At 39.9% G+C, this 13,917-nt stretch overlaps 2 protein-coding genes across 2 annotated transcripts in view; one reads left to right on the top strand and one right to left on the bottom strand.

The window, feature by feature from the left end:
- The window catches only part of LOC125483780 (spectrin beta chain, non-erythrocytic 1-like), a 34,133-nt gene extending 25,290 nt beyond the window's left edge, over positions 1-8,843 (top strand). Inside the window, exon 8 of the mRNA XM_048600446.1 lies at positions 934-8,843. Within this exon, the coding sequence (XP_048456403.1) occupies positions 934-1,066 (133 nt within the window). The 3' untranslated portion in view covers positions 1,067-8,843. The remainder of the gene's footprint in view (positions 1-933) is intronic.
- The window catches only part of LOC109925377 (spectrin beta chain, non-erythrocytic 1), a 138,532-nt gene continuing 130,241 nt past the window's right edge, over positions 5,627-13,917 (bottom strand). The window contains exons 27-28 of the mRNA XM_048600444.1: positions 9,772-9,824; positions 5,627-5,668 (exon numbers count right to left, since the gene is read on the bottom strand). Coding sequence (XP_048456401.1) covers positions 5,627-5,668; positions 9,772-9,824 — 95 coding nt within the window. The remainder of the gene's footprint in view (positions 5,669-9,771; positions 9,825-13,917) is intronic.

Here is a 13,917-nt window from a genome sequence, read left to right as displayed (position 1 = left end):
AGGGTCTAGGCCCGAAACGTCAGCTTTCCTGCTCCTATGACGCTGCTTGGCCTGCTGTGTTCATCCAGCTCTACACCTTGTTATCTCAGATTCTCCAGCATCTGCAGTTCCTACTGTCTTTCTTGCCCAGGCCTGTTTGTCTCATCATTTCTTTGAGAAGTTGATTTTTGCTGGTGTTGCCATGTTTATAGCTGTCTCAAAAACAGTCGTGGGTCATCTGAAAGATCTTCCTTTGTGGCTGAAAGTGTGGGACAATAAAACACTACTAATTTTGGAAGAGCACATGACTTTGTGATTGCTATTAACAATACAGTTATCCTTCTGTGAAATGAATAGGTCCTGATGTCTTTTAAAAATTAAAGTCCAGGCGTTTAGTCAGTGCCCATTTTGGCAGTCAATTAGCCCACTAAAACAATATTGCAAGAAAGATTTATGTCAACCATGCAAAATCAGAATAGCTGGTTAGCTTCACATTATGTATTTTATACTTAATTGGTGAGAATGTCTCAAATTGTAGGAACTCACTTGTTTCTCCTTCATGCTCCCATCTGTATTGAGCAATTGAGTAATATCTGTCAACAGTCAAAGATCATTAAACAATATGGTATTTGACAAGTGCATTCTTTCCTTAATTATAATTTCTTTCTGAAACGTAAAGTAAGAAGTATGAATGTAATTTGCTGTAACTTCAGACCTCCATCATCACTCAATTGTGATTCATTTTGAACTTCTCTGAAAAAGATAATTCTGCTAGTTAAGAGAAGAGGCAGGTCTCTGGTATAATATATCATTTGGATGATTGCATGCAAATGTTCTGCAATTAACCAAAACTAATTCAAGCTAAGAATGTCCTGTTTCCTTGGCCACGGAGAGACATTAGGAATAGACATACTACAGCCATGTCACTTGATAATTTATTTTGCTCTCCTTTAGGACACAGGAAGAGGAATGGAAGATGGAAGGCCAGAAGAGTGCAGAGCTAACTCCTCATGTAACAGATGAACCATCACTGGTCAGTTACCAATCTAAATTCTGTCATAGTTCCCATCGTTTCAAGACAACCTAGAATACCAATCATCACCTTGCCTGAAAGTGATTCCACCTCTTTCAGTGGTTTGCTGTTTTTCTAATCCATCTCTTGTTTGTTTGCTTTTGTATAACCTTTGGATGTACAGGCTAAGTCTAAACCCAACAGACGGTGCTGAAAAAATGATATTTCTGAGGCTGTAAAAACGCAGGTAGTGGCATGAAATTAGCACAAGCACCAGAAATAAAGATGTGCCTAGAAATGATGAGTTATAAAGGAAAATTGGTTTGAATTTCTGACTTGGCTTTAAACACCATTAGGGCAGAGATTTGTCTTGATAGTAATGCACATTAGTGCCTTGATCTCCTGTTAGACACCCAACTCAAAGTTTGGTTCCATTGTAATCAATGGAATTAATCATCCAGTGGAGAGTATACCAGAAGGCTGATGCGACGTCACCCATTCTGCAGCACAGACCAAAGCAAATTTCTGCTACAGTTGTTTCTTAATTGCCCTAAATTTGCTGGCATATTGAAAACTGAAGATTTCCTATGAAAGAATTTGGGCTGCAGCTTAGTAAAATGCAGATACAAATTACAGAATTGTTATGGTACAAGAAGACGCCATTTGCTGTATTGTGTCTGCACTGGTTCTCTGCATTTTAACTTTCTGCTGCATTTTGCCCATAACTCTGTACATTGCTTGCATTTAAATAATCATCAAATGTCCTCTGAATGCCTCAATTGAACCTGCTTCCATCAGACTTCCAGGCAGTGCATTCCAGACCTAACCTATTTGCTGAGTGAAAAAGCTTTTTTTCTCATCTCACATTAGCTTAGTTTGCAAAACGCTTCAAAACTGAGCCCTCTGGGTCTCAAAACCTGAAGCACTTATAGCCAAATTCATACAAACTGAGTCTAATCTATTTTGCTGCATCTCAGGAAAATTTGAGTGTCAGAAAATATAGAAATTATTGTTACGTGGGTTATTTTTAAATAAGGTCAATCTGATATTTTAGTACCTAAGTTACAGTCATGGAAAATTGGCATGTATACAATTTTTGGAAGTCTTTTTTTAACCTTTTTAAAAACTATTTTCACCTTTTCACTTTGCTTTTTAAAATGCTCTCGCACCATGCGTGACTTGTGTCAGGAAATAGGAGCAGGAGTAGGCCATTCAGCCCATTGAGTCTGCTCTGCCATGCAACTGGAACATGGCTGATGTTCGATGTCTTTCCCACCATATCCCCATATCCTTTGACATCTTTAAATCTAGAAATTTATCTTCTTCAGTTGAGAACATACTCAAAGATTGAGCTCCCACAGCACTCTGGTATTATGAGCGAAGAAACTCCTACTCATCTCACTCTGAAGTCGTCTTCCTTTTGTTCTGAGACTGGGTCCCCAGTGCCAGACCTCTCAAGCAGTGGAAACATCCTTCCTGCATCTATACTGTTGAACACTGTTATGAATTATTGTATACTTCAATGAGATCACTCGCATTCTCTAAATTCTAGAGAAAAACAGACCCAGTCCCCTCAGTCTCTACTCATCGGACAATCCCACAGTCCTGGAAACCAGTCTGGTGAATGTTGCAGTGGAATATGATTACTCCCAATGCCAATATGGCTGCTTGCATATACATAAGCAGGCTATGATGGCCGTAAGGAGCATCTGTGCATGCATCACAGATCACAGTGCATTCCGTGCTCAGTGATGTCAGTGTCTGCACATGGGCAGATGGCATTCACCATGACGACCGCACAAAGGGATGTTGGGAAGAGGCACTGGGGAGACCGAGTGAGATGGACCTTCAGCCATCTTGACAATGTAGCTCTCTGCTGCCTGGCTCTCATTTGGAGGGAGTATGCAGACGCAGTGATCAACAATGCTTTGGAGCATGCAGACCGCGAGAGCTGAGGTTAGATAGTCACCTGTTTGGTTATGGATCTGACAAAGAGTTCTGGCTGGGCAGAGGGAGCACCTGGACCAAGTTATTCCAGAAACAAAGTTATCCGTAAAAAAACCTTTGCACAGAAAATTCGGATGAGCTTCTTGGCAACTGCCTTTTCATTGCTTCACAAGTGATGGGGCACTGTAAACCTGTGCATTTGCAGGCACTGTGCCACTTAGTGATGGTGTTCACAATAGACATGAACTTGTTGCACACCCTCTGCAACAAGTGAATCCTGCTTTCAGTAGAGACCAAGACCAAATCTGTACACAGTTTTCCTGTTTGCAAACTTACCAGGGGTCTCTACAATTACTCCAGACATCTGTACTCAAATCCACTTGACTAGAAAGCTAGAGGACAATGCAGAATTATTTCAATGGCAGGGATTCAAAGCCCGTAGTGTCTGTGGTAGTTTATAGAAGCCCTGCCTCCTCTCCTTGCTCCATAGTTCTGGAGTGGCACCCACTAAGGCTGCAAGTAGCCAAAATGTGTGCTGTAATGGAGTGAGATGTCTGTGATCCTTTGGAATTTTCTTTAGATGATGATGATGATGATGATGAGCAAAAACACTTCATTTCGCCTCAGGAAAGTGTTTATTACATTTCATTAGTGTTCTGGGGGAGAAAACGTTGAGACGCAAACTCCATCTTGGCTACCATCCTGTATCAAAGTGCTTGTTGCATACATGTTTTCATTAATTCACAGAAAGTTCCACGTAAAATACAAAGAAACTGATAAAATTAAAATGCAACATATTCTCCTGGATATAATGCAGACGTATTTGGCATTATTGAAGAGTCACTCATTTTAAGTTACAACTTTGAATTCTGATTTTAAATATTACCTTATTAAAGCACATGCCATGATCATCCTTTTTTTTTATCCAAAAGTGACAAATTGGAGGTGGAATTCAAGTGTTTATATTAATGTCATAGGGGCCTATATAAAGAAGTGTACTTGATTAAAGTTGCAGTATTCATTTTCCTGATTCTTCTCTTGGGCTGCTGCAATGTGAAACATACTGTGTGTACTCTGCACTGATTTTTGTTACATGCCTATTGTCCCTTCATCTCAATTGTACACATAAAGTTATCAGCTTGATAATAGTGCTGTGGTTTCTGATATTTCCTTCAGAATTGGGCCAAACACAGAGGCATTACTGTCAATTTAGTTTGAAACTATCCAAAATCAGTAACCAGATTTCTTCTGGTTAATATGCATCAATGACAATGTGAACATAGCTGCAGGATTTCACTTTTGTTTGGTCTTTCAATATGGCTGTGCCAGAAATTGAAATCAAAATAAATTGTCCAAACGTAATTCATGTTGCAATAACTCCGAGCAGCCCAAGGAAATTTCCATGACCACCACATTTGGATTGCTTTGTTTAGGAACACTGCAGGGGGAAGGGAAATTACACTGCAACTTTAAAGATCATTTAAAGTTTTTGAAGGAAGTTTGAATTCAACTGTACAACAAATAAGCTTTCTCTCCAAATTAGTACTTCATAGTCCAGGCAATTATGTTAGCAGACCTGAATAGTGTTCACTGCAAGAGATTGTGTAAGTTTGTGCCATTCCAAAAGCAATGTTGACCAACGTACCTTATGGAAGTAATGTACTTTTGATCGCATGCCAAACATGGTTTATTTGCTAAATAGGTGTGTTATACAATGGATACCAAGCAGTTCGGTGCACTCAAACATGTCATTTATTGAGGTGGAAATGCCATTGTATTTTGTTATTAGATTAGGGAAACCAAATTGCTGTTGGATCAATACCCTTTGGATTGCCGCTCTCAGTCTGCCTTGCTATATCCTACATAACAGTCTGTTGTCCTGAGATGGCATTTGCTCCAGCTTAACCACCAATAACCTTGTCTTTACTGCTTCTGCTTGAAGTTTGTTTGAAAAATTAACATGTCATGTACAAGAAAGACTTCAGAGAAGGCTATAATATAGGAATACTTTGCCTTGTCATTCGTGTTTCTTGATTCACGTAGACCTAATGTAGCACTAGAAGATGAATGCCGAGTTATTTATAAAACTTAATCATCACATTGTTAGTGAACTTGTTACTGTTTTACTTTTAACCAGTTATCCACCTACTCTTATTATGATAATATTGGTCTTGATTTTACACTTGCTATTAGAGCCAACTGTGCTGTAGTTCTGATCTTGAATTGTGTTATGGTACTGAGATGTTCCATATTTGAGAGAGCTCATTGTTTTTAATATTTAAAATGATATTTCTGGCAATAGGAGTGATCAGGTCTGTCAATAGCTTTGGGTGTATGGGGATGGTGGGTAGTTTTTAAACCCTGATATGTTCGGTGACCTGTTCTCCCCAAGAGGAAGGTGTTTTGTTTCAGATCAGGCTGCAATGTGCAGTCTTAATTCTGAGATCCATTCTGTCTAAGGATCATCTCTGCTGAGTTGCAAGAGCTACCCAATTTTACTGTTTTATTCTTTGGAGAAGAAAATGTACTCAATCAGAGATTGACCTGTTCAAAATGTGAAACCAACTTTCTGCAACAGCGGTCTGCACTCTCTGGATACTGAACCAAAGTTACTGCTTCAGTAGTAGGATGAAGCCCTTACTTTAAATTCTGTGAAGGGCTGTAGGGAAAAATCTGTGCAGGGGATCTCTACTTGTCCTTTGTAACATTGACAGAAAAGCCACCAAATCCCTGTTTTAAAAAAAAGAACAGTAAATCAGTCTTTTAATCACTCCCAGTGGAATTCATCCTCAACCACAAGTGAAACTTATGTCACTTCAGGATTGTATGTGCACTTTGTCTGCAACATGTGGAATAGTGATGTAATGAAAGCAGCTCTACAAATGTGTTATAATTCTAAAAGCCTTCTGATGACCCAAGGGGGAAACTAGAGATGGCAGAAAGGATCTCACAGCCTGGGGCAAATGCAAAATGCATTTGGTGTTGGCACTGAGATTGCTGGGTTGATTTACCTCCTGAGCCTCACCCACATTTTCTAAATGAACTATATCCACACATATGTGTCATAAGTACAACGATCTGGTCAGCAGCGCAGTCACTGTCACTGGCAGTAATGTCACTGGACAGAGTAATCCAGAACCCCAGGCTAACATTCTTGGGTCAGTGGTTTGAATCCAGACTGGGCAAATGATGGTGTTTGAATTCAGTACCGTTCTGGACTTAAAAGCTAGCTAGTTGTGACCGTGAAACCTTTGTTGATTGTTATAAAAACTCATCTAGTTCAATATTGTCCTTTTAGGGAAAGAAATCTACCATCTATATCTGGTCTAGCCCGTATATGACTCCAGACCTCTGGCACTGAGGTAGACTTTTAACTGCCCTCTGAAATGGCTGAAGCAAGCCACTCAGATCAAAGGACAATAGGGATCAGTAAGAAATTTGGCCCAACCACTGATGCCCAATTCCCATGAATGAACTTCTTAAAAAATCACAGGTAAATCTCGGTTCAATAGTAATTTAGTTTGGGGTATTCATGCAAATCATTGGCATGCCCAGAAGAACTTAAATCCAACTATTTTTCCCCCTCCTTTCTGGCGTACCTTTCTCCCTCTACCCCATATTTGAAGACATTGACACCTTTCTGGCTAGCTGGTCACCTAAAATGACCGCTCCCAGTGTTTGACGTTGGATAATGGGTGAAGTGATTTGACACTTGGCATCGTAGCCGAGCCTGACCTGGTGTCCAGCCAGCTGCTGAATGACAACTTTGAGCAACAACCCCACAGAGCTTTAGTCTGCACCCCTTATTCTCTACAGTGAGGCACTGTTATGATTCCCAGACTGAAATGCAGTGGCCAAGCCTTGGACTTGCTGTGACCTCCTATAGCTGTTCTTTGCTGCTTTAACTGGCTGCAGTATCAACAATCCCATCAAAACCTTATACTGCATTACAGAAATTGTGATTTCTTTTCAATTCCTCAGATGCAACTGTGACAGCATTCTTCAAACTGAGGATTAGCATGAGAATACAATGTTGCTTCCTCAGCTGGGAGTTCTTTTGTTGCGAAGTTGTAAGTGAAATGTGAAAACATATTTATCATAAAACAATTGAATTCTTACTCGGTTTAAGCAGTATGAAAAGGTTCCTGGTTATTACTGAATAAACGTGGAGGGATTCTAGCTGAATTCTTTAATGTAGCTATCATCGCCTTCACCTACTCAGCACAGGTAGATGGACTAACAGTAGGGTAAATGTATGCCACTGAATGCCACAACATTAATTCAAAAAGAATTGATTCATCTCGGAAGAATTTTCAAGCAGTAATCTAATCTTGGTGGTGGATGGGGTGGCGGGAATGGGTGCTGCATCAGCTACTGATTGATTGTTACTTTTGTATTTCAACTCTCAAAATTTGCAGCATCAGCTGCACCATTCAAATGAGATTGGTCGCCAAAATATTGATAATTTTCTGTATAAGTGGTGTCATTTCAATACATTGCTAATAGTGGCATAGATAGCGTAATAAGGATAGGCAAGAACAAGCAAGAAGTCTTCGTTAGTCAGTGTTGCATTGAAAATATTCCACAGAAAATTGCAAGTTCCCATTATCTCTTTAAAATTGCTGAAGCCAGAGCATTCCTTCAAATAAAGTGTGTGTTACTCGTCAGCCACTAGGTGGTAGGCTAACATAATCTAATTTCTACATTGCATGGAAGGGAGCTTGATGTTTTTATTTCTGGAATTTCTCATAGCCATAATACACTGTCGATATTCCAGGAGTTAGATTATTTGTCTGAAAATTGAGGCACTTTGTTTTGTTATTGTACCCTACAGTCAACAAGATTTAATGAAATAAAAACCGAAAGAACTGCGGATGCTGTAAATCAGGAACAAAAGCAGAAGTTGCCGCAAAAGCTCAGCAGGTCTGGCAGCAACTGTGAAGAAAATAATCAGAGTTAACGTTTTGGGTCTAGTGATGCGGTGTTCTGAGGAAGGGTCACTGGACCCGAAACGTTAACTCTAATTTTTTTTCTTCACAGATGCTGCCAGACCTGCTGAGCTTTTCCAGCAAGGTTTAATGACATATTATCTTGTTGTTTCAGTCGTTGTGAATATATCACTGATGGTGAGGTAACAGTGGGGCTTTGTGAACAGTGTTTGCAGCTTCTGAGTGTGGTTAAAGGAATAGAACTTAGGATGGACCGTTGTGGTGGTGCTTATATTAGGACATCTTTTGGATTTTCAGGAACGTAAACCCATGATTGATATTACCAAAATCACTACTGTTTGATTTAACCAGTTTTCTTTCTCTTGTCACTTCGTTGGTGTCTAATCTTTGCTAAGATACTTGACCCTAACCTAGGTTTCATGATTTTTTTTTTTAAAAACTGACTCAATTAAATTTGTATTATTAATTGAGTGGAGATGGTGTTTTCTTTCATCTCACTGACTGAATGGGGAAGGAAAAGAAATTCCTTATAGTGGCACTAACATGAGTTTCAATTGCAGAGCTTTATTTAACACCAGATGGCAACAACCAACACACAAATTCCCTTGCTGAATGCATTGCAGACTGTGGTGTATTCTGGGAACTGAGGGTGCAAACTTGTCCAGATCATAGTCATGTTATTGTTTAAACTTGTTCCTGGCTATTGGCATTGTAGCCTGTTTTGGTTGCCTGCAATTCTACACTGTTCAGTCATCTCCGTTGTACTACTTCTGAGTTTGTTATCCTTTCTGTTGTGTCCTTTTGTATGCTTTGTATATTGGTATTTTTCCCAAATGGCTTTTTTTCCTTACATCCTGATATATGTATTTGCAATTCAGTTCGTTATGTTCTCTTGAATGATTTTCCTGATCCTTTCGTTCTCCAAAGCTTTTGAATAAAACAGCCTTTGTCCTTGATTAATTGTCATTGAGGATGTTGTGTTTATGTTGCTGACCTATTTATTTTCACCTGCTGTGCTGCGGGGAACTGAATTTTGAGGGCTAGCCTTTGTTTGAATTTACTTTGGCACAGTTTGTACACTTCATTGGCTGCTGTGCAGTGTGCAGTACGGCACATTGATTCAAAAGGCTGAGGTAAATGACTGTAAATAAGCTATTCAAATCTGCCAATCAAGCAAGTGCAATCTGTGCTTTGAATGCTAAGTCATTTTGTGCAGGCATCAACACGAGAGTTACAGACTCAAGTTCATGAATGCTGTGCCTCTCAATGTGAGTTATAGTGTCTCTGTTGGCCTTTGCAACTGTCAGCCCTATAGAAAGTAAGTACAAGTATACATAAAGACATGAGAAAAATACAGTATGAGCAAATAGGTGAAACGTAACTGTATTTATATACAACTAGCTACTACTTTGTTGGATTTTGCATAAAGTTACTGCTGGTATTATACTTCACATGTAGCTTTAGAAATACAATGTATCACAGGTTTGGAAAGTTACTGAATAAAGCCAGTTATCAAACAATCACTGACACTCATGGCTTTGTTACTGGTCCTCAGGATAGCAGTTATGCTTCTGATAAATATTTGGTTTCAACCCCTAATGTTTCCATTTTGTATTGAGTAACCGGTTGTGGGATCCAACATAAACAGAACATTCGGGGGTAAAAAAACAGCTTGACCCAGCGCCTCATTTGGTGAGTAATGAATGACTCCTAGAGACTAGCAACAGAGGGAATTCAGTTAACCACTTGGGCATAACATTCCAGTTAACAAACTAATTTTGACACTTTAGTATGACTGAAAACACACCTACATTGTGCATGCAGCACTGTTTCAAATTATTGAGCAAGCTCAAGGGGATAGAGAGAGACGAAGAGAGGGCGTACCAAAAATTCTTCTGTCATTGAACCAACTGATCGCTGGCAGCAAACGGTTGCAACTGAATCAGAAGCAAAAGAGAATGTCCACCGTTACATGTTACAACATGTACAGATTTTGCCCATGCTGCAGCTGACAGTGTCATCCTTACACGTTGACACATTATCAGAAGAATTGTTTGTGCAAAGTGAATATTTTATAAACTCAGAAGATCAGTCTGATTCCTCTGGGCTGTAGCACAACTTGCAGTTCACAAAGGTAAGCCATGCAACCTGGAAATTAGGAACAGAAATAGGACCTTCAGCCTCTCATACTTGCTTCACTGCTGTTCACTGAGAACAGAATTGACCTGTACCCAGAATTCATTTACACACTCTTTATCTTTATACTCTTGATTGTCCCTTAGCTAACTAAAAGAAGTGCTGCAGATCCCAAACTTGAATATTTCAATTGACCCTGGATGCACTGCATTAGGGGCAGAGTTCCAAATTTCCCCTACCCTTTGAGAATCAGATGTTTACTCTGAAATGGCCTTTCTCCAGTTTTTGGCTCCAGCATTACCCGTTCCGTATGCCAGAATGTCTTGATCTCTGTAACAAGCAAATTCTTCACAAGTTCTTGCTCTTATTTTAAAAAGTCAGATCTGTGGTTCAAAACTCATTTTCAAGAAGCCTTTGCAGCACGTCAGTAGGATTAGTTTTGATCAATTGGGTAGGTTATAACATTCACCGCTGGCCTCAACCTACTCCAGCCCATGTTAGCCTGTAGAACCATTGGACAGAACCTTCCGTTAGAGGGAGTATTTATTTGATGGTGGGCATGAAGTGAGCGACACTTGCTCTCAGGTGTGAGTTGGATTTATTCATGCGATTTTGTTGTTGCCACCTGATTGTATAGACCAGTGCAAGGAACATGGCGTATCTTGTGCTGGGAGTGGGCAGGATTGATACCGTCTTGGGTACCTTACAAGGGTCAATAGTCCGACTTTATTTAAAGGTGCACCTGAATCGACATCCATTCCTTGCAAGATGAGCGCATCCCTTGAGTATTCAGAGTAACTGAGCATTCTGGTCATTTGTGTTCCCTGCGTCCCTTCTCCAGTCAGACTTCCACCCATAGCCAGCCTCTTTAAGCCGTGCCCATTACACTCTAGCCTCCACATCTTGATTACCCTCCCTGCCCCATGAAGACTACTGCCAACTGATCTATCACATGGCACGGTGAAGACAAAAACTCAAATCAGCAGTCACTTACTCCAAAGTCCAGGGGCTGACTATCTCACATACTGCACTTTATTTCTTTGTAGCCATGACTATGAATGTACTTTTTTTAGTACCATTGAATACAAGTGGGAAGGGGAACTTAATTCTGGCCAGATGACATTCTAACAGCGTGTATTACACGAAAATGAATGCCATCAGGCAGCTTTAAAGTTTCGAGACTTCATTACAAATAGTCAGTTCGCTGTCCGGAATCTGATTTTTTGGTAACTAATCCAATTTTCTCCCACCTGCCTTGCTTCCCAGAAGCAGGTCATGATTCCGCCCAATTACACATTCTATTATGTGTAACAGTTGTTGGAACTGAAAAGCAAATAATAATGCTGATCGCTACTCTCATTTTGTGCTGTATTTGCACTATAGAACAAACCAACAAAATAGTTCTCTAAAGTTTTGGATTGAGTACAATAGATCTTTGAATTGATGCACAATATTCGATTGGCAGAAATATAGAGGGATGCAGCTTTTGTTGTCTTAAGAAAAAAGCTGTTGAAACAAATGATGTGATCCTTCAATGCCGCACGTTGGAAACATACACTGATTGCCTGTGATACTGGAATTTAACATCTCCTCCTCCTGCTGCCAATCTATATAAATCTGCAGGACCAGATTTCTGAAAAAAATACTTCAGTTTAATTTGACATTGCGCTTTGTGATTTTTTTCACGTGCAAAGACATCACTTTGTAAGTGATAATCTTAAGCTCTTAAAGCCAGGATAAAGGATAGTTGAGGATATAAAGCCAGTTGCAGAGTGTCTGATGCAACACAACAGACACTTCTGGTTGAAAACAAAAGGAAATTCTCTTGGCTCCAGGAGAAATTGGCTGGTTCTCTTTCCTCATTTGAGAATTGCTCATTTGGGCGAACTTCTATTCAGTTGGACCTCTCAGACATAATTCAGAGGAAAGGGAGTGAAAGTTACCCTGGCACATGCATGCGGACTACTTATTAAATTGTTTTTGTTGAAAAGGCTCCAAGGAATTGTAAGCACCCTTTTGAAAGATACTCCATCCACAGTAGTGTCCCTTGTTGTGGATGATATCTGATACAGCAGACTGTACTCCAAAATCATATCCTTCGTGAATTAATGGAACTGCCTATTTAATCTGAAACAGATTGTGTTTGATTGTGTGTGTCCGATGTTAGACTTCGTGTATATATTGAAAATCTGTGGAAGTGAATGTGGATTTACGTCTGTTATTTTTTCCTTTGCTTTTTCCTTTCATGGGATTTAGAGTCCGTGTTTGGGGAGAAAGAGGGGAAACAGCATCAATTGAGTGGAAGTAGTAAGGAATGAGTTGGAGTATATAAAATTAAAATACCAGGGCTGTAGGAAATCAGAAAATCAGTAGACTAGGCAGCATCAGTGGAGAAAATAAACAAAAACTTTTCAGGTCAATGACTTTTCATCAGAGATCGAATGTACTGTAAGGCTTTTAAGGTCTCTTGAAGGCTCAAATTGCACTGCATTCGAGCTGAGAATGGAAATGTACCAGTACCAGCCCTGACAAAATATTTTCCCACACAGGCTCTAGTTTAGGTTTCTGGTGATTTTTTTTGTCCCAGATTTCAGTGAGTTTGATGTGGCATCTGGAGACTAACTCCTATGTTTCATGGGTCTTACAAGGATTTGAGTTAAAACACCAATGAAAGTTGAGGGTGAAGGTAAAAAGCAAGAATCTTTTTTGCCAATGATCTTCTTCAGACATTTTAAAGGCCATTCTTATTCTAGTTTTAGTCTAGTTCTCTGCTTTAGTGCTCAATATCCCAGTTCCTTCCTCCATAGAGAATTACAGAAAGTTCTATAATAGAAGGAAGCCATTTGGCCAGTGGTCTCTGCACCAGCACTCCAAAGGAGCATTCAATTTGTGCTACTCCCCGGCCCTATCCCCATGCATATTTCCTCCTTTCCAAATAGTGATCCAATCCCCTCTGAATGCCTCTCAGGCAGCTCATTCCAAGAAATTTCTCCTTGTGTCTCCATTGCTTTTTTTGCCAATTTCATTAAACCTGTGACCCCTTATTCACAATCCTTGTAACGATGGAAGCAGCTTGATCCATCTGCTGTGTCCAACCAGCATGTTATTTTTAAGCATTTCTATCAAATCTTTTCTCTGAAGAAAATGGTCTCTCCCTCTCCACTCAGCCTACCTAAATGAAATTCTTGATCAATGGAGCCACTTTTGTGAATTTTTCTGCACTCTTTCTAATGCATTCACGTCTTTGCTAAAGTTTAATGTCCAGACCTGGACAAAGTGCTCCACCTGAAGCCCTACCAGTGTTCTGTCTGTATTTTACAACAGTGACTGTACACAATGGTGGTAAAGAGCTTTGGAAACATCATTATAGGCCAAGAAAGCTAATGCAACTTCCTTTCTTCTTTTTGCAAAATTGTATTGCTGAAAAAGACCTGCACGCTAATAAATTACATCAAGCCTGTGTCACTTAGACCAGATGTGCATCTGAGTGCAGTCTCATCAGTGAGAGAAATGGTCCCACATACATTCCATATTGTCATAAGGGTCTATCACCATAGATAGCTATTGAACTATGTCAATAAAGACATTGTTTTATCAACGGTATTAAAGAGTAGAAGGGAAAGTGCAAATGACATGAGGAAATTGGATTAAGGTAGCCCACATATGAGCAAGGGATGAAGCATTCTGCTTCCATCTTGCAGTGCCTGTTGTTCTGTCACTTGCCCTCAGGAGACAGACGAAGTGTAGAGGACAAGCAAAGTGTGGGGGGAGAAAAAAGGGCAAAACAACAGCAAGATGAGAGTGAAGGCATACAACCTGGCAGAAGAAATAAAGGTGAAAGCGGTGAAAATGAGGACCAGAAACGACAAGCGGGGAAAAAAAGACATACTCCAA

Source organism: Rhincodon typus, chromosome 8, assembly GCF_021869965.1.
Source record: "Rhincodon typus isolate 14 chromosome 8, sRhiTyp1.1, whole genome shotgun sequence".
NCBI lineage: Eukaryota > Metazoa > Chordata > Chondrichthyes > Orectolobiformes > Rhincodontidae > Rhincodon > Rhincodon typus.
Note: the sequence above shows the minus strand (reverse complement) of the source record. Positions and strands in the feature narration are given on the sequence as shown.